We start from the raw sequence: 18,534 nt of genomic DNA, 5'->3' as shown, positions 1-18,534 counted from the left end.
AAATTAGCTTTGCTGGAGCAGTGGTGTGCAGCAGAAACTGTTCTCACTGGCAGTAAATTTGCTTTATGGTCATTTTCTGTCACTGGCTGCTGTATGTTGCTGCTGTGGTGAAGAGCTGTGGTTGGCGCATACTAAAAGCTGGCCCTCCACCAAGGCCTGCGGGGAGATCAGCTTCCCCTTCAACACACCCCTCTTCCTTCCAGCACTGACCCAGCATCTCAGGGGTCAGTCTCCTCCTAGTTCTGGTTGCTGAACCCCCTGCCCTGCCTCCTCTCATCGCTCACCCCTCGTGTCTAATGAGAGCGCTAGCAGGGAGACTCTGCCGCATCACTGCTCTCATTAGCATTTAAATAAGGCCCGGGAGGAAGAACAGCAACAAACATTGTTTGTGTGGCATAATTTAACAGTAGATTCAGACTCCTGTTGGATTGTAAATTCTGTGGTTATAGTGGTTTGATTATTAATATATATATATATATATTTTGTCTGCAATATTAATAATCTAATAGATATTATTAAATCTATTAGATTATAATTATTTATTTGACCAAAGGGGTGGTGTGGTAACCATGATACTGTGAGGTTAATAAGTAATGATATTTCCAGTAACACCATGAGTGAATGAATGACATTGCCTGCGCTGAGTCACACCTTCCACTTTAAAACCAAACAGGAGAGGAATGGACATAAGCAAGAAAATGACATACCTAGTATTAATCATTTCTACTTGTAAGACTGCCAAAGTTAACTAGCAGAGAACACAAATTTGACAAATTAGACACATAAGCTGAAATTAAAGTTTACTGAAAAATACAGTTGTGTTTAGTTCACAGTAACGATCCACTTGGAACAAACCATCATTGTGTAATTGCAAAATAAAGCACAGGCAGTAGTGTCTTTGTTTTCAAAATAAAAGCCCTCATTCGGGGAATATCAAGTTCACAAGCGACATCTGATGTTTAATCTAGTTTAAAAAGACTCTGCGATAGAGCTGAAGTGGCAAATCACTAAAACATATTTTGGAGTGCAGCAAGTACCAGAACACTTAAGGAATAACTCTGTATGATGGTAGCGTATTGATTGTCATGTCTGGCATACGTATAGTGTTAACATCAATTTATCCAAAGTTTTTCCTCTAAAAGACCGACACTACAGTGGCAGTACCAGAAGCTCCAGAGGCAGGGTGGCCTGCTGAGGCTATCAGAGACCACACATCTGATCTCCATTACACTCACTGACCTTCTCTGTTTAAGGGAAAGACACAGAAAACTACTCGCTTTACGGGAAATGGCTTTACAATATGTCTGTGTACAGTGTGTGTATTTCACAGATAAAAAAAATTGATTTACTTGAGTGCTTCAAAATTTTTGTGTTTGTGTTTTTTTTTTTACATTTTTAAAAACAAATTTGGCATCTTAAACATCGCCTGACACATGTGAACCAAATGCAGTGGCACCAAAACCAGAATAGTAAACTTATTAAATGGGAACATTCATTGTTACTTCTATTGCCTCAGTTACATTGAAGATCGATTCTTTATATGTATGGACATTATATTGTTAACAGGTAAATATTACCCTTGCGACTTGAGGAATGGCTATATCAAGTGTAAGGACATTTTAAATACGCAAATGACATCAGAACCAAACATTTAAGTTGACTGGCCATAGCACCAAACAAAAACACATTGTTTTGTATAAAGGAACCAACGCAGGATTAAAATAATATTAATTTTGCTCACTGTACAGGCAACTTTAAACTGTGGCATGCGCGCCAGCATTTCATAATCTCAGGGTGGTATGACCTGTAATGTTAATGTCACTGCTACATTGGGAACATGGCAATAAATTGCCTCAACAAAATACAAAACGTTTAAAAGCAATATCAAAACACCTTACATTCAGGTACTGTAGATTACACTACAACAAGCTTTTTGCATAAAAATGTGCGACCGAGGTCCTGTACATTATCCCAAAATATAAAAGCTTCTTTTCACATTTCACAACAAGTGGATGCAGGCCATGCAAGGGATTGTTTCTTATCTACATAAAAAATATCAAGTCAGATCATGCTTCAAAGTCCCTCGGCCCCCTTTATCATCAAGTATCATAATCTCTCCCCAGCGCTGTTGAAGTCGGTGGCACTCAGAGAATACAAAAAGATTCAAAGTGGCAGAATTCCCTCTGCTCTTTACAGCGGGAAATGTACTAAAAGGCTGGAAGTGGTTGCACCCTGTGGCCACGTTTTTCTCCCTGACAATCAGAGAGTGAACAGCTGCTATAATAGATGCTCACTCGTGTTTGTACAGGATGCTGGCCCCCCGCCCTCTCAGGCATTAGTGGATCCCAGTCTATGTCCAGTCTAGGGATTCAGAAAGACACTGGTGGCGTCCTCCTTTTCTCTTCGCTGGAAGGTGGCGTGAGCCTGCTCCAGATCCTCTACCACCGCCAACAGCCGAGCAGCAATGCTCTGACCTGGCTTCATTAGCTTAACATTGCATTCTGCACTATCTATGAAACAGAAAGTTTACAATCATGATGATAACATACAAAACAATAAAAACTCTTTTACCGTGGCAGAAAATGTACAGTTTGGATGCAGCAGCAGCAGCCTCACCTGGGCGAATGTCAGAGTTGTTCTTTACTTTGTTGCTGGCCGTTTGATCAGCGTCTGGCATCTCTAGATATTTTTTCCTGCAACATCAGTCAGATACATTAAACATAATTAACACATGATTGTCCTCTGGAAGCTGCTTTGTCTTCTCACAGAGTGACAGGTAACCATGTGATAGTAATGTCAACAAGCATCAGCAGAAGCAGCAGAGCAGTACGCTCCTGTGTTGCAACATAGACCTCTAGTGGCTAGTAAATTAACTGCATGCAGGCTGAGGATGCGTCTCCACTGACCTGAGTTTGTCTTTGCCCTGGAGAAGCTGCTTGTATATGGTCTGCGTCTCCACGTCGGGATCCAGTGGGTCACTCCAGTCACCCAGAGTGACAGCAGAATGGGTTCTACTGCAGCCTGCAACTGAGAACCAGCCTTGTATTGAACAGTGATGCTCTGAATGCAGACCTTGCACAGCCAAATCCTTCAACTTGACAATTTGATGGACGTCTCATAGTCCATTACATTTTTAGTGCCAAAAGCCACAGTGGCAATCAAACCCCAAATCCTGGCACTACCCAGTGTTTAACCTACACGGAACTCATGTCATATAAACAAAAATGATTCTGTTGTTCAGGACTGAAAAACCACACGGAATTTAATCAAGCTTGTGACTAAACGTAATTGGTCAGAAAAAAATCACATTATGATTCTCAGAGCTCATTCTCCACTGAAGCAACAAATACATGGCAGCTACAAATGAAGAGTTTATTCATTAAATATGGATCCCCAGGAGCTCATTCGCTCTTTGATGCCAGCTACAAGTTCAAGTGAAGTATGAAAGTATAATGTTACTAATGTAAGCTTAGCATTTTGATGGACAACAATGCCTGTGCTCTGGGTAACAGCATCCCAGAACACAGGCAGTGTTGTCCTTCATTCCTGGCGATTCTGGCGATGGTATCTTGGGTGCGATTAAACACATGTAACGGTAAATGTGAGCTACATTTTTCAGATACGATCACAATCAGTGCATTAAATATCAGTCAGATAATCACAAACCATCCTGAGTCCTTGTAGAACGATTTTTAACGTTTGTGCAACATCACAATTAATAGAAGTAGTATTACCAGCACGGTCCGCCTGCAGGCAGCAAGTCCACTTGCCACTGCGATGAGCTCCTGGGTGGAAAGAGGGCAGCATGCGCTCATTGTAAATGCTGACTTTCCTGATCGCTGATAGCCACTGGTTTAGCTCATTCACGTTCTATTCAGACAAAAAGACCCACCATGAGTTCATTGGTCCATTACAGACATTTTGAAATCAAAGCAGGTGGAAATGTGCAATGCAAATGTAATTAACTAATAAGCCTTCACTGATAAAAGGTAAATGGTAAATCCAATTTTATTTATTTATGGCTCAAGTGAGCACAAAGGGGTTCTTCTAATAAACATCAGTATTTTATTTGAGCTTATCTCTAATTGAAGAACACAGCAAACTGTCAACAAAATAATGGTTCAAGAAACTAATCCTTTGTCTGTGCCATAACCAAGAAAAAGGCATTTTTGTGTCAGTACCAATGCACCTTGCACTGGATGTACATGGTGTGCAGCTGCCCGTCGTTGTCCTGGGTGATGACCTGCATTACATTCTGCTGCTGAAAGGCATTTTCATCCACCCTCTCCACGGCACACACACACTGAATAGGGATTGAGGAGCGCACCTGCAACAATTAGCCACAAACCACAACACCAATTAACACAAGTATGCACAGGCTGGTAGTGATGGATCATGCTTTTGCCTTAGGTGGTTTAGACTTAAGTTAAGTAAAATAAAAGCGACATTGGAGTGCAAGTCTCTAATACTGAAATCTATTCCACACATTAAGAAGAGTGTGAGACAAGAAGGAAGTGAAGATGAGATCAACATGGCAGCAAAGGCCACTTTAAAGTGTAAATCAGCCACTTCCAATGGGAGCTCGCTTCACTCGACTGGAGTGCTCCAACGTGGAGGAAAGGGGCCGGGACATTGTCTGCAATCTGATTTGCAATGTTAGCATGAATATCCACAGCCTTCAATTACCCCTCGCCTTTATTCCAGTCACACAAAGCCAAGACTGGCTCAAAGAGAGAGCTTTTTACTGGGCTAGAGAGAGCCTGCTTCTCTCTCTCTCTCTCTCTCTCTCTCTCTCTCTCTCTCTCTCTCTCTCTCTCTCTCTCTCTCTCTCTCTCTCTCTCTCTCTCTCTCTCTCTCTCTCTCTCTCTCTCTCTCTCTCTCTCTCTCTCTCTCTCTCTCTCTCTCTCTCTCTCTCTCTCTCTCTCTCTCTCTCTCTCTCTCTCTCTCTCTCTCTCTCTCTCTCTCTCTCTCTCTCTCTCTCTCTCTCTCTCTCTCTCTCTCTCTCTCTCTCTCTCTCTCTCTCTCTCTCTCTCTCTCTCTCTCTCTCTCTCTCTCTCTCTCTCTCTCTCTCTCTCGTGAATGAGAGGAGATCATTATCACAAGGTTAGGCACCGCATGGTAATAACACTAATGATGTTCTCACAAGGAGATCAACACAAATACAATAAAGCAAGCTGGGGAAGACCAAAATGTTTCCATTTTTTTGAGCCGTGTTAATAAACATCCTTCCAAGGGTAGACACAGTGGCTAATTCATCATCAGAAGGCATATCAGCTTCTAATAATGGACGAGTCACTTTCACATGACTTTGATTCAAAGTTTACTCATCTACATTTGGCTTGTATATAAGACAAAGAGGATGAATAAGCAGTTATCTAGCTGACATGACTTTTTTTCTGATCCGGAAGTCACAAGAGAAGGTAGATTTAGTAAGGATAGTGTAGTAAAGTAGATAAATAATTTGTTGGAGAATATAAAGCTCTAGCCTACTGGTTCAGTACCAACCTGCCAATCAGGGGTCTTGGCGTAGGACAGCGTCTCACTGGTCAACCAGAAGTAGCGTTTCTTAAAGGCAAAGCGGGAGAGCAGCTGGGGTCCCTCTGCCTTGTGTTTGTGGAGGTACCCCTCTTTAACTGTGACTGAGGGCATGAATACAGCCCTCTGTGGCACCTCGGACACTGCAGGATGAAGTTGAAAGAGTTGTAAACAGAGAACGTAGAGAAACACTTTGCAATGCACATGTAATGTCATGCTCCATATAGACACAAGGTGGTGCTGTGACAATAAACAAACAGTGAGTGTGTGTTTTTAATGTAAAACTAGTGCAAGCCTTCACTTTCAGCACTTTGCTATTGATGGCACCTCAGCCTCCTTCATCACCACATGAGGGACAGCTTCAAAGAGGCAATAACAAGCGTCCACTTCTGTCCAACAAATCCACCTGAAGAGCATTAAATGTCAAACTGGCCTTTAAGAGAAAAAAGAGTGGGTGTGATGTGCAGAAGGAGGCTGAAACATGATACATCAGAGAGGGAATACGTTTCACAACAGCCTCAGTGACACATGACGACAAGAAAGCAGCCAAGACATGTTGGGTACCAGTGTTGCATGTACAAGCACCTGTGGCTTCGCACTCCAGCTCCCCGCCAGCTCGTTAACCATGTCATCTCTTTTCTAGGCTTCCAGCTAGTTATGAATATTTTACTATTGAGCTACAGTATTGTTTCGCTTAATCCTGATATCATCTGGGAGCTGCTACTCTGGCAGCTGGCCTCTGGCTGAATAGCTCAACAGCTTGACCTTCTTTCCTTGTGATTACAAGTTTCTCTATTTTCAGCCTTACCAATGTCATGATCTATGTCGATCAACTTGTCCAGGAAGTCTTTGACAGACGCCACACTGCGCAGGATGATGGGATGAAGGGGCGCCATCCACTGCTCCTTTCCGTGACCCAGCTGAAGGCCCAAGTTCCCGACACTTTGCAACGCCTGCCGATCATAAAGACACAATGTCCACGCAACACTCACATCTCCAGCACATCAAATCTCCAGTAACTGACAGAACTCAGTGTGAGTGACTGCATATCTAAAAGTCGGAGATCAAAGGGTCCCTGAGGCCAAGCATGCTGTGAGGCCCTTTGTCCGGCCCACACCTGGCGTAGGGCGAGGAGGAAGTCCCTCTCTACACCCCTCTCTGATGCTCGGCTTTGAACCGCAGTCTGGTTGCAGCACACACACACAGAGGTAAAAATAGCCATGTTCCCTTTCTCTATAGAAGACCCATGGCAACAGCGCTTCAGCACCATGGACAGCAACCACAGACGCCACACATGGGATAGCAACAAGGTTTCACTTTTCTTGCAATATGTGACAATTTATTATTTATTTATTTAGATTTTTTTTATCCTATTTTTAGTGAAATTTAGGTTGTTCATTTTAGTAACAGCTGGTGGGTCACTTCCCTTCAAAAGCACGGTGAGCTCTCAGTTATATCCCACTAGAAATGTTATTTTGATGGAGTCCTTTGTTTGTAATTTGATCTATTTCTATTTGAAACAGGATGTTTGAGCGAGACATAAATTGAAAAGGTATCGTGGTAGGTAAGTTTGATGGCCACACTTCGGCAGTGAAAACCACTGCATACTTGGTGAACTTGGTAAATCAACCCATTGTGAGATGTGCTGTGTATGATATTGAGTTGTCACAAATTTCTACTTCTATAAAATAAATTAATTCCAGCCTCTGGGACGCTAACAAAGTGTAACATCAAAAACAAAGCACTGCTGCCTGTACACATGGTCTAAACACTGTGTGTTGTGTTTCTGCTTCATATTTATTTATTTTACACTTGCAAATTAAAATCCCTCACTGTTGGCAGACAGCATGTAGCACCACATCTTGTGCATCCACTTCTTTGCAGTTTGTTTTTTCTTCGGTTAAGTGTGATGTCTGGACATGAATAAATTATTCATAGCAGTTTCTGTATGTATGCCTGTGTCCTGTGTTGTGAATAGTACCTTGGCCAGTAGTAGCAGTGTTCTGCTTGTACGTGTATCAGCATGCTGATCCCTCAGCTGGAACAGTTTAGGTGTAAGGATTGCAGGAGCAAAAAAACGCAGGAAAAAGAATCCACTGATGGCCAGATACTTCACATCCTGCAAAAATGCAGTCAATATGAAAGGAATGTTAATGAAGCCAAGGGCTGTGGCTGAATATATAACATGTAATGGTAATGTAAATTGATTAAATCTCTAACACACAAGCCCTACAGATACATTAAAATGCACTGGAAAGGTGTTTTACGGCTGTTTTTCTTCCACATGCTTTGCTCCAGACTGACCTCATTCTCAGGTTCGGCAAATTGCTCCTCTACTCTCTTGTGTAGCTGTTTGAAGGCCACTCTCATTACGGGAGGACACTGATCGACTGAGCCCACGATTGATTCAATGATGCTTGTTAAGTAGCTCTGCAGAATCTCCACACTGCTGTCCCGCACCTCTGCCTCTGACACTGCACCCTTAAAAGAAATTCGTCTTCGGGGAGAAAGAAAGATAGCATAATCCCTGTGTCAGAAACCTAAAGGCAAAATAGCAGCCGTTTTTGTATACAGATATATATCATGTAAGGAACATATCAATTAAGCAATATACCTAATTGTACAATGCCCCTCATAATAAAACTGATATAACTCTCTGTTTCCGACTATGTCAATTACATGTGAGAGCATGCTTTTTCAGAGACTGGACAGATAAACACTGTGCTGAATTGGAGATATATAGACAGGGAATGGAGACAACAAACAAGGTCATGGCAGGCAGATCTACTGCCAGATCTTGGATCTCCCTCCATGTCAGAGATTGACATCCCAGGGGCCTCATAGCAGTTGCCAAGCAACAGCCTTCCCCCTTTTTTACAGTCCTTTTTCATTTTCTCACATCAATGTCTTCCTCTCAGGGGCGAATTGTGAAGAAAGTGGGCAGTCTCCTGTGGCAGCTTTTTCCATTTGACTATTGTAACACATTTATTGTGAACAGCACACATTAACCCACAACCCAAAATCTCCACTTCCACGTCATTTGTCATTTAAGAACTGCAAAGCAGATCTGGACTATGTTTAGGTCAGAATGTGATCATGGTCTTGTGAGATCCAGCAGGATATGTTTTACCTTGTGCGGTTCAGGTCAATCTTACATGGGTCCAGCTCAATATACTTCTTCTCATCAAAGATGCGGTTGATCATGGGCTTCAGCACCTCGTGCAGATACAGCATGCCAACAGCCTGGCAGCAAAACAACACCAGATGTTGAAGACATCAGGGTTTATTTTCTAAATGTGTAAATCTACATAGTACATAAGAGTAAACAAGGTACAGCATGATGCAACAGCGGACCAAAAGACTATGTAACTAACTCGTACATTTGATAGAGACAGACAATGTTCAGGAAGAACAAAGCAAAGATTCACCAAAAGGTTAGAAATAATTAACAGTCAAATTGTGCATTCACTCTAAGTAGAGACCAAAACAACAGATATGGCAACGCACCTTCATGAACTGTTCCATGGCCTTGGAGGAAAGAGAGTTGGAGCGAAATAAAGTGTTTGGATCCGCTATGAGAGCAAAGCATAAAAGAGATTGATAAGGTTTATAGTAAGAAATAACATAATTTAGCATAAAGTACAACATGTAATACAGTATATTACATTAACAGGTATACAGCAGCTTAGATTTTAGAGAAGCATGGATATGATACATTTAAAGAACAAGAAGGAAATTTTCTATTGTCTACTTTTCTCACGCAACATCTATCACATATCTGTCTGCTCTTCATGAGGTTCTCTCCAATCTTGTTTCTTTTTTCTTCATCTGATTCAAGGGGGGTAAAAGATAGAGGGTAAACTCTTGGCAATTTTACTCTAAGTCAGCTTTCTCCAGATAGTTTTAAATAAAAACAATTAAAAAAAAAAATACTGGCGCTAACCATGATCCACAAAATCTCTGGTTTGTAAATCTCCATCTCTCTTGTCCCTCATTTCCTGTCATCTCCCTACTGTTGTTCATCTAATAAAGGCACACAATGCCAAAAAACGGCAAAAAAAAGTTTGATGCATATCTGAGGGCAGAAAAGGGATCCCACCACTGTATTAACAGCTCCCAGTGAATGTGACGAAGGAAACCTTCAAGCTTTCACAGAGACTCTCATGAGGAACATAATCGAGCTTGATGAAAATCTCTGAGATTGCGATATTGCTTCATTAAATTATTTGAAAGCTAATTATACAGTGTGGATCCTTTGTCTGCTGTTTTTTGGATGTGCATGCTTTCTATTCTGTTTGATATATGTTTATCAGCCAAGAATTGATCTTCTTGAGAAATAACTCAGCGTCTCATCTGAGGGCAGACTGGCCTTGCTGCAACATTACTTTAATCCTTCAAGGTAGAGATACTAAAATATCCATGGTGACAGGACTGCAAAATATTTTGGTTTTAAAAATCAGGACATGGGGAAATGCTGGGTTTTCATTGCAGCTCAGTGGGTGCACAGTACATTTTTCTTTTTCTTTACCCTGTGCCCAACTTTAATGTCTGGCTCCTTGCACCCTCTATTCCTGATCAAGCAGTTACTGTTCGGATCCTGTGGAGTTGCTATGGAAACTTAGGCACTATGCTTATTATCTCAAACTACAGCAGAGCCCAAAGACCAGAGCACAAGTCTGTGTGAATTAGCAACGGGGATGTGGTGCGGAGGCAAAAACATGACTAATGCAGACCGCAGAGAAGCCATTAAAAGACTATTGGGTGAGTAAATAATTGGCATCGGGGTAGTAAATATAGTTCTGGTGGACCTGAACTGCCCACACACAGACCGTGAATGCGGTGTTCAGAGACCTTAATGTCAATTCAGAGTTAAAAAGAAGCAGCCCTCAGAAGGTTTCTGGAGAGTGGAGCAATAATAGCAAACTGGCTTGTCCCAAACGCTGACTAATATGGATAAACTAAGGTCTTGTGCACGCAGTGTATTATGTAATCACAGTTGTTACATGTAAACTGTTTTGAGCTAATACGTAAAGGCGGTAATGGTGCAACAATTTAATCTCTATTTGACAAGAATACATAATAAATACACAGTAGCCATGTTAAATTTTTCTTTGTTGAGATGGAGATACACACAAGATTCTGCCTTTCTGACATTACACTTACAAATGGCTCTGCCTGACAATGATCTGATATTTTAAACAGTTCTGGTGTTATTCCGTTAATCTTACTGGTGTGGTTGACCTCCCGGGTGTTAAGGTAATCGAGGAATGGCACCACCAGGCCCTGGCCCAGGTAGATCTTCACAAGGGTCATTGCCACATCCTGCCGGCTCTCAACCGTGGTCACCTCCTCCAGCATGGTCAGAGCACTGCTTTCCTCCACCTGGAGAGAAGAGGTTGCAGGTTATGACATGTTGCTGACATTGGCAACGTTTTCCTGTTGTTGGAAGATGTTGTAGATAACTGCGGTTTAGGTTGAGGGAAAGCACCGCAGGAAGGAAAGCCATCTCTCGATGTTATTGTTTATCATATAGGTGTGCGAATGAATATCTTCTTCTTGTCTTGAAGAATAAATTGTGATGCTGACCTCTGTAGGGGAGATGACCGACTCCACCAGAAGGTGAATTAGGGGCTGATAGTACACAGAAGGCAAGATCCGATCCTCTACCAAACGCACCTTCAGACGCAGCGCTCCTAGCTTGCCACTGGCAACAGAGGGAAAAAAACGCAGAATCTAAAAAAAAGGACATTTTCTAGACACTTTGATCTTATAGTGAGGTAAGGCGCAATTAAAAATGTCCCGGAAACCAAGGAAAAGAAGTGTCTATGACAGCAACCAGAACATTCAGAGCTACCAAAGACAACTGATTATCTGGCTTTGTTTAAAAACTGCAATATCATTTGCACTGTTTTTCTGTAGGACATATTAATGAGGAAGTGTGTGAAATCCACAATCCAGTAAATTGGAAAGAAACTGATTTTTGAAATTGTCTTACAAACTGTCTATATTCTTGTAAGGTGAAACACTGATAACATACACCAAAAGTAAATAGTCATATCATGCCAGGCTTACCAATGAAGGAATGATGTTTCTAAAACCATGTAAAGGAGTCCTTATGGTTAAGAAAACTGGGGTAAAGTCACACTGCATTCACACACCAATAACTGTAAACAAATAGTCCCAGAGGGAATATCTTTTGCAATGACACTTTTACTGTAGATCTCTTACCAGCATCTACTCAATATGCTCCCCTCAACAAAAACCCTTCCACTGTGAGATTCACTTTCCTTTGACACTATCCTTTAGCAGTTCCCTCGACTTGCTTTGTTCTAAATTTATCTCAAGGAACAGATGCTGTCAGAGACCTGGCTGTCCACCTGTGAACGTTCATTTAAATGCATGAACCGAAGCACGGCGGGGAACAAATACTTTCCTTGAGTGCATTTCAAAACACTGAATGTCTCAAAAATTCCAAAAGCAAAAATTCTAGTCTCAGATATACAAACACACAAACTCACCACAACGTCTTACAAACAAGCACACTCGTAATCCTCACCCAGCGTCAACCTCATTGTTTCCCAAGGGCAGCAAACGAAACCAGCCCTCTAACAGAGGTGTCTTGTGCAAACAGGCAAAAGGGATTTCCACCTGTGAAAAGAAAGATCAAACAAGCACACAATATCAGACTAAAATAACTTGAGGAATTTTACGATGGTTCTGTATTTCTGGGTGAAGCATATTTTGTTGTGAACAGAACGTTAAATCCATGAAATATTTTATTATAAATCATGGCATCCTCACCTTTCCCAGAAAGTCATTCTTGCCCACCATGTCCCAGTCCCAGACCTCCACAGTGACAGTCCCCTCCTCACTCAGCTCCACCGGATCCAAGTCCAGCTCCAGGGTCTCTCCCCAGTGAGGGAAACGGGTCTTCTTGATAATCTAAAACCCAGCAGTGTTGGTAAATCCTAAAACTCTTTTCTCTACACATCTGGTCATCTCAGCCTTCTCATGTGTACAGTAATATTAAACTAAATAACAGACATTGAGACTACCACACAACCATCAACTACAATACAAGAATGTGTACTTCTGGCTCCAACTGAACCAATAGATACTCTTACATGCACGCACATAGAGCTCACCGAGGTCTCTGCACTGTGGTTGTTGAAAATAACTCTCGCAAACGGATCAGAGGTTCCAGAAATGTCTCTTGGAGCCAAGTCTCTGTGGGAATCAGCAGGCCAAGAGACAAGAGAACTGATCAATACACTCAATTGCTCAACAAACTCCTATTACCTGTTAAAACAGCAAAACACTGCTTTCCACTTGACCTTATTCTTTCAAACTTAATTCACATTCACCCGAGCATGTCTGAGTTACACAATGTCAAGCCCTGATTGACACGCTCATTAGTGCCCGGCCTGAGAGGGAGAGACTGTAGCCTGGGACGCACAGATGGGGCAGTGATTGTGGTGTGAGTGGTGGCAGTATGACTCAGGAGGGGAGTGTGGAGGCCTGCGGGGTGATGGTGATAGGATTTCAGCACAGAAACAGTGATGAAACTGCCAGGTCTCAGTGACAGATACTCAACTTCTGACTGGTGACCATTTTAATCATCTTAAAGCTACATATATGACATATGATGGTGTTACCACTTGCAACTACATCGTTAACTCTAAATAAGCTCAGTTTCCTCACATTTTAACGGCAGCGGCAGGATTACCTGGCTTCGATGACTTGACATCGCAGGTTGATCTTCTCTGTATCTTTCAGTAGCTCCAGACTCAGATGGATCTCTCCCTGGACTTCCTCATCAGGGTCCACCCTCGTCAGGTTCACCCAGCTATCAAGTCCTGCCCATACCCCATAGAGAGAGATTAGTCATTAAAACAACTCACCTGTCAACTCTAAAGCATTAAGATAGGATAATACACACCAAATGCAAATACATTCTTCATTCTTTTTTCCAATGAATTGTTTTCTGTCAGATTGACAAATGGATTTATCAACTAATCATTTCAGCACTAATGTCATGTCAAAGCTAAAATGTTTAGGTGATTAATCAATTAGTTGAAAGACAGAAAAATCGGCAACTATTTTAGGTAGGTGTTAAATTATATTCCTGGTGAGGGAATGAGCAAAGAATTGATTTACAACCAACCACTGTCTGTGAAGAATTTATTAACAAAAGAGAATAAACAGAGAAGTACTTAAACACATATACAGCTGGTGCAGAGACCTGCTGCCTAGGGCGGCTTCGGGCGTCTAGCCCAGAGCAAAGGGATGCATCATCATTTACACAGTCTAGGTTTCTATGTTTTGGAGAACAGACATCCTCTCTTGGCCTTGAATGAACATTCAAGGAGAAGAGAGGAACATCAAGAGAGGAAAACACCAAAACAATCTCACAGCTCTGACCTAAACCCTAGTAAATGTGGATGGACTAACATAAGGACTATAGGAGAGGAAAGGTTAAGGATAAAAAGCACAATATATATTTATATCTATAAGCCATAACGAGAATAGTAATAATAATAATAATATTAAAAGATCATACATAAAAGATTAAATGTAAGAGGACACAATTTTCTGCCGTAACAGTAGTTAGGTTCATTGTCACAATATAACAAGTTATAGAGTGAAATCGAGTTTTGTAACTCCCTTCTGCTACATAGCAGATACACATTCATACAGAATCAATTATAAAAAATGGTAAACAGAAATAAACTATAATCAGTGGAGCAGTGCTGACGATGAATTTAAGAGTTTAAGAGTCTGATAGCTTGGTGAAAAAAAGCTGCTCTGCAGTTTGGTGGTGTGACAGCAGAAACTTCTACATCTCTTCCCAGAAAGCAGCAGGGTGAACAGGCTGTGGATGGGTGGGCACTGTCCTTTAGTATCCTTTGGGCTCTGCGTAGGCACTTCACCTCACCGATATCACTGATGCTCGGGAGATGGGTACCAATGATCTTCTGAGCAGGTTTATTTTTATTTTGATAATTGATTACTTTTTAGAAATTATTAGTTATTTTTCTTTGTCCTATTCAACAGTAAACTGAATATTTTAAGCATATGGAGTGTGCAAGCATTTTGTTGACATCACCTTGGGCTTTAAGAAATTGTGGTGGGCATTTTTACTATTTTCTGGTATAATTCAATGACTAATTGACAATCTAATCTGTTTATAATGCTGGCAAGTACCAGACAAGGTGACAGTAAAAAACAAAACTACAATATCATCCTTGATGGTCTGAACAACATGTAAATGATTTGTTATTTTTTACATTTCAATCATGTCAAATTCAATGTTTTTCGTTTTATTATTTCAGAAATTTGAGACACAATGTCAAGGCCAGACTGTGAGAGGATTCCTGTGAGGGAGTAACTGACTCAGTACCACCATGTAGCAATGAATCACATGAGTGAAGGCCATGCCAGGTGGCTCTCAGGAGAGAGGCATCAGTATGCAGCAAACATACCCCGGTAAACACTTTGAGCAATTTAATAAAACTACAACAACATCACGACATTCCATATTTTAAATGCCGTATGTCTGGCCAAGACGGTGTAGAAAGTGCTCGAGTCCATGCCGACGTAAACACTGTGACTAATGTCTTGAATGTGAACGCATCTGTGAGAGCCAGACATTAAATGGTTTGAGGCTATTTGAAAGGCTTTGGTTGATCTCATTTTACAGCGCTGTAGGTTTCCGCTCAAAATGATTTTTATGGTTTATAACGCACAATGGGGAAAAAACACAGTTTATGCAGACAAGCACCGGGAGAACTATGATAATTTCATTGCCTGTGAGTTAGAATTAAAACAACTAAAAGGGGCTCTCAAAAAAGTGATTGATAAACGTGAGCAAATCAAATTACATGTGTGAGAGAACTCCAAGAAACGTTCCCAGAACCCTGTCTAAAAAAAAGCCACATCTACTCAATCACACAGACCTTTGACTCGCTCATGGGAAGCCGTGTATGTTTAACCTTTGGTCCTCTCACAGACTGATGCAGATTTGTTCACTCATACCTTTAGCTTGAGATCCAATGGCATCTTTGCTCAGAGTTATCTTCCCAATAACATCATCGTGGCTGAATAAAAAAAAAGATAAAATATTATCAGATAGAAGCTATTGAAAATACTGTCAAAGTTGTTTGATCTTGCTAGAGTTAAATGAGGTGAATTTGAAGACAGACTAATTAGATTACTGGTGGTCACGAGAAGAGGAGAAAAAAAACAACCTTTAATCACTCAGTCTGGGTGACCATCTGCCTGATGATGTTTGTTTATTCAAAGCTTGGAGTTTCTTTTCCCAAAACATTTAAACTGTACATGGCGTTTTAATCCAAATATATCAATTCATGAGCCAAGTTAAGCAAACACACATGACTTAGAGGACTATTAATCAACTGCCAAGCTCTGTCAGTCAAGAGTAATGGTCGAATATGGAATAATTTTGAGACCGGTCTGGATGAAAGTTTTACCCAATTGTGTCCTCGTCCATGACATGAAAGGACAGTGAATGAAACCCCATCGGTAGGTGCAGCGTGTACTCTTCACCCCAGAAAGGATTAAGGTTCTTCCACACTGTTGCAGTCCTGGAAATAGAAATTTAACATGCTTGTCAATCAGACCATACACAGAAACATATCACATGAAAGTATGCAACAGATTTATGCAGTAGAAACCAGTAGAGTAATGGCAGGAGTCAGAAATCATTGTAAATATAGCAGTATTATAAGCTCTCACTTACCCACTTGGTAAGTACACCTGATGTAGACAGACTATGCTTTTAAAGTAATATGCAAAAGAACTAGGGTTTGATGATTACCAGAATATGGAATAATTAAAAACATAAGTCTGCTACACAAATTTCTATGTTTTTCTGACATGTATCTAAATGCTAGCTCTTTTGTGATATACTAAATAGTTGTACTTGTTTGGGCTCTTGATGATTCAAATGAAACAATATAAGAAATCCCTCTTTGGTGGATCGGTCACATCGGTCATGATATCAGCGTCGCAAATCATCACTGCCCTACACCAAGTTAAAATGGCCTGCTTAAAGGCATCAGTAAGCTTTCAGCGTATATCATTTTATAAGGGCTCTTAAGAGTTCTGTTAAAGCCATCCATAACACACATACTATCAAATAATTGGTTGGTGCTGAATGTCTGGTCAGATTTGAAATCTTGTATACTTTTCAGTATACAGATTTACATTAAATCAGTAGTCCCTGATTTAAATCAGTAGTCCCTGATTTAATGTAAATCATTATTTTGTCAAGTTTAGACTGTTCATTCATGCAATTTCTTCTATGGCTTATGTTTTTACATCTACAAGATTTTTTTTTTTTTTTTTTTTTAGAAAAACAGGTTTATTCCTTTAAAAAAGTACATTTGGGTATCAGTATCGGTCATATACCATATTGTCAATACCATCAAAAGACATCAAAGAATGCCCTACCCTAGGGACAAGTTTAAATAAACCAGCCTGTTTCTTGGAGTGTACTGTACCCATTATTCCCCACCACAATCCCTCAGCCACATCATCCATGAGCATCACACTCGAGGAGTCAGTTGGCCAGTAACAAGTACAAGATAATCAGTGTGAGTGTCTGCAGTGAATCATTGTGCCGTTTTCCCTAATGATGCCAGATGGAACAATGGCCAGTGAATTCACTCCATGTTCTTGTTAAAGCCCACAACAATGAAATATGGATTGCTGTCAAACAGCACCAGTTGGAAATAATGTGCTGTGGCCTCTATTCAAAATAACCTTTCATTTGAATACTTTGGAGGATGAAATCATCCATGCTTTTGCACTCAAACACCTCTGAACTGGTGCATTCTGCATCCTTGCTCACACCAGGATCCCTGTGCAATAATTGATGCACCCTCTCCATGGTTACCTGCTGGGTGTTTTAAAGGACAGATGAGTATCAGGTTCGCTGTGTTTGAGGGACCACGGTGTGGGCACCACCAACCTGATCTTACACACTCCACCCTGGCTTACATGTGAAGAGTAGCGGGAGCACAGCCAGAAACCAACGTAATGCAAATATATCTCAACTGTGATGAGCACCACAATAAGCGATAGTCAATCTACCGGTGTGGCTTTACAGAAAAGATCCTTTTCATGCACATATTTTGCAGATCCGCATGTTTAATCAGAGAGAACTCACCTGGCCACAACTTCATTGTCAACTTTTACAATGCAGTATGGATCACTGGTTCCGGAGCTTAAGATGATAAGAAAAACATAGAGACAAATAAGCATAGTCAATTTGCCTGATGGTAAGCTAATTTCCCGTTCGCTTTAGTAGTGGATATACCTGACCTGACTATCTCGCCTCTAATTCCATGAACACATTTACAGGATAATATGTAGGCTACCAGGAATTGGCGTTTAAAATGCAGATAAACTTTTTTTTCTTGTCTTTCTACTCTAATAGCAATTAAACAATTGCTTATTATAAAAGCAAGGACTTGAGCCCAGAAGCACATGCACATTCAGAAATTAGGCTACTTACACGTCTTTGGCCGGGAGGTTTCTGCCCTCGACAATTCTAAAATAAAGAGATGTGTTTTTGGCCATTTTCAGTCCAGGGAGCTATTAATCCAATTCCTCCTATGTTCCCATACGCGCTCTTATAAATACTGCTCTTCCCCTCCGCAAGTGAGTTTTCTTCATGTCATGGCACCTTCGGCGCGTGACGGCGCGCAGCCCACCAGTAGCGCGCGACAAAGGCGCGCATGCAGCAGCCGAGTCAGGGTCACAGTGTGGGCAGCTGAACCGGGTTTTGTCTTTGTCAGTCTTTCACCAGATCTTGTTTTTCCATTCTGAAAAAAAAAAATAAACACGATCTTATAAACATCATTAAACAACAACAGCTCTAGAAATGATTTGTTTTCATATTTGACATCGTTCACAATCTCTTTTTAATTGTCATTGCCCTTTTTCTTTGTGATACGATGTCGTACTAATTTGTAA

General features: G+C 41.0%; 1 protein-coding gene across 2 annotated transcripts; it reads right to left on the bottom strand.

Moving 5' to 3' along the window:
- Positions 1-788: 788 nt before the first annotated feature.
- On the bottom strand, positions 789-18,522 carry LOC119891444 (rasGAP-activating-like protein 1). Of its 2 annotated transcripts, XM_038703098.1 has the most exons (21): positions 18,074-18,414; positions 17,726-17,782; positions 16,026-16,139; positions 15,571-15,632; positions 13,262-13,391; positions 12,681-12,762; positions 12,337-12,477; positions 12,092-12,183; positions 11,122-11,239; positions 10,764-10,917; positions 9,043-9,107; positions 8,666-8,778; positions 7,840-8,032; positions 7,517-7,654; positions 6,344-6,488; positions 5,506-5,678; positions 4,190-4,327; positions 3,735-3,870; positions 2,907-3,027; positions 2,617-2,693; positions 789-2,510 (listed from the first exon to the last, which is right to left on the bottom strand). In XM_038703098.1, the coding sequence occupies exons 1-21, from the start codon at positions 18,136-18,138 to the stop codon at positions 2,362-2,364; spliced, it is 2,463 nt and encodes an 820-aa protein (XP_038559026.1). In that variant the 5' UTR covers positions 18,139-18,414; the 3' UTR covers positions 789-2,361. The 2 variants fall into 2 exon arrangements, with proteins under 2 accessions (XP_038559026.1, XP_038559027.1); XM_038703099.1 differs by lacking the exons at positions 789-2,510; positions 2,617-2,693; positions 2,907-3,027 and having other exon boundaries at positions 3,772-3,870; positions 4,182-4,327; positions 18,074-18,522.
- Positions 18,523-18,534: the final 12 nt, after the last annotated feature.

This window comes from Micropterus salmoides, unplaced genomic scaffold, assembly GCF_014851395.1.
Source record: "Micropterus salmoides isolate LMB-PRFRI ecotype aquatic unplaced genomic scaffold, ASM1485139v1 Ms_hic_scaffold_7, whole genome shotgun sequence".
Taxonomy (NCBI): domain Eukaryota; kingdom Metazoa; phylum Chordata; class Actinopteri; order Centrarchiformes; family Centrarchidae; genus Micropterus; species Micropterus salmoides.
The sequence above is the reverse complement of the archived record's forward strand: the minus strand, read 5'-3'. Positions and strand labels throughout refer to the sequence as shown.

Bases quoted from the DNA above. Each gene is read 5' to 3' on its own strand.
- LOC119891444 (XM_038703098.1), bottom strand. From the start codon at position 18,138: ATGGCCAAAAACACATCTCTTTATTTTAGAATTGTCGAGGGCAGAAAC. The intron at 12,184-12,336 runs GTGAGGATGCCA...TTCTTTTCACAG, and splicing joins AGAATGACTTTCTGGGAAAG to GTGGAAATCCCTTTTGCCTG. The intron at 8,033-8,665 runs GTAAAACATATC...TTCTCCCCGAAG, and splicing joins ATTGACCTGAACCGCACAAG to ACGAATTTCTTTTAAGGGTG.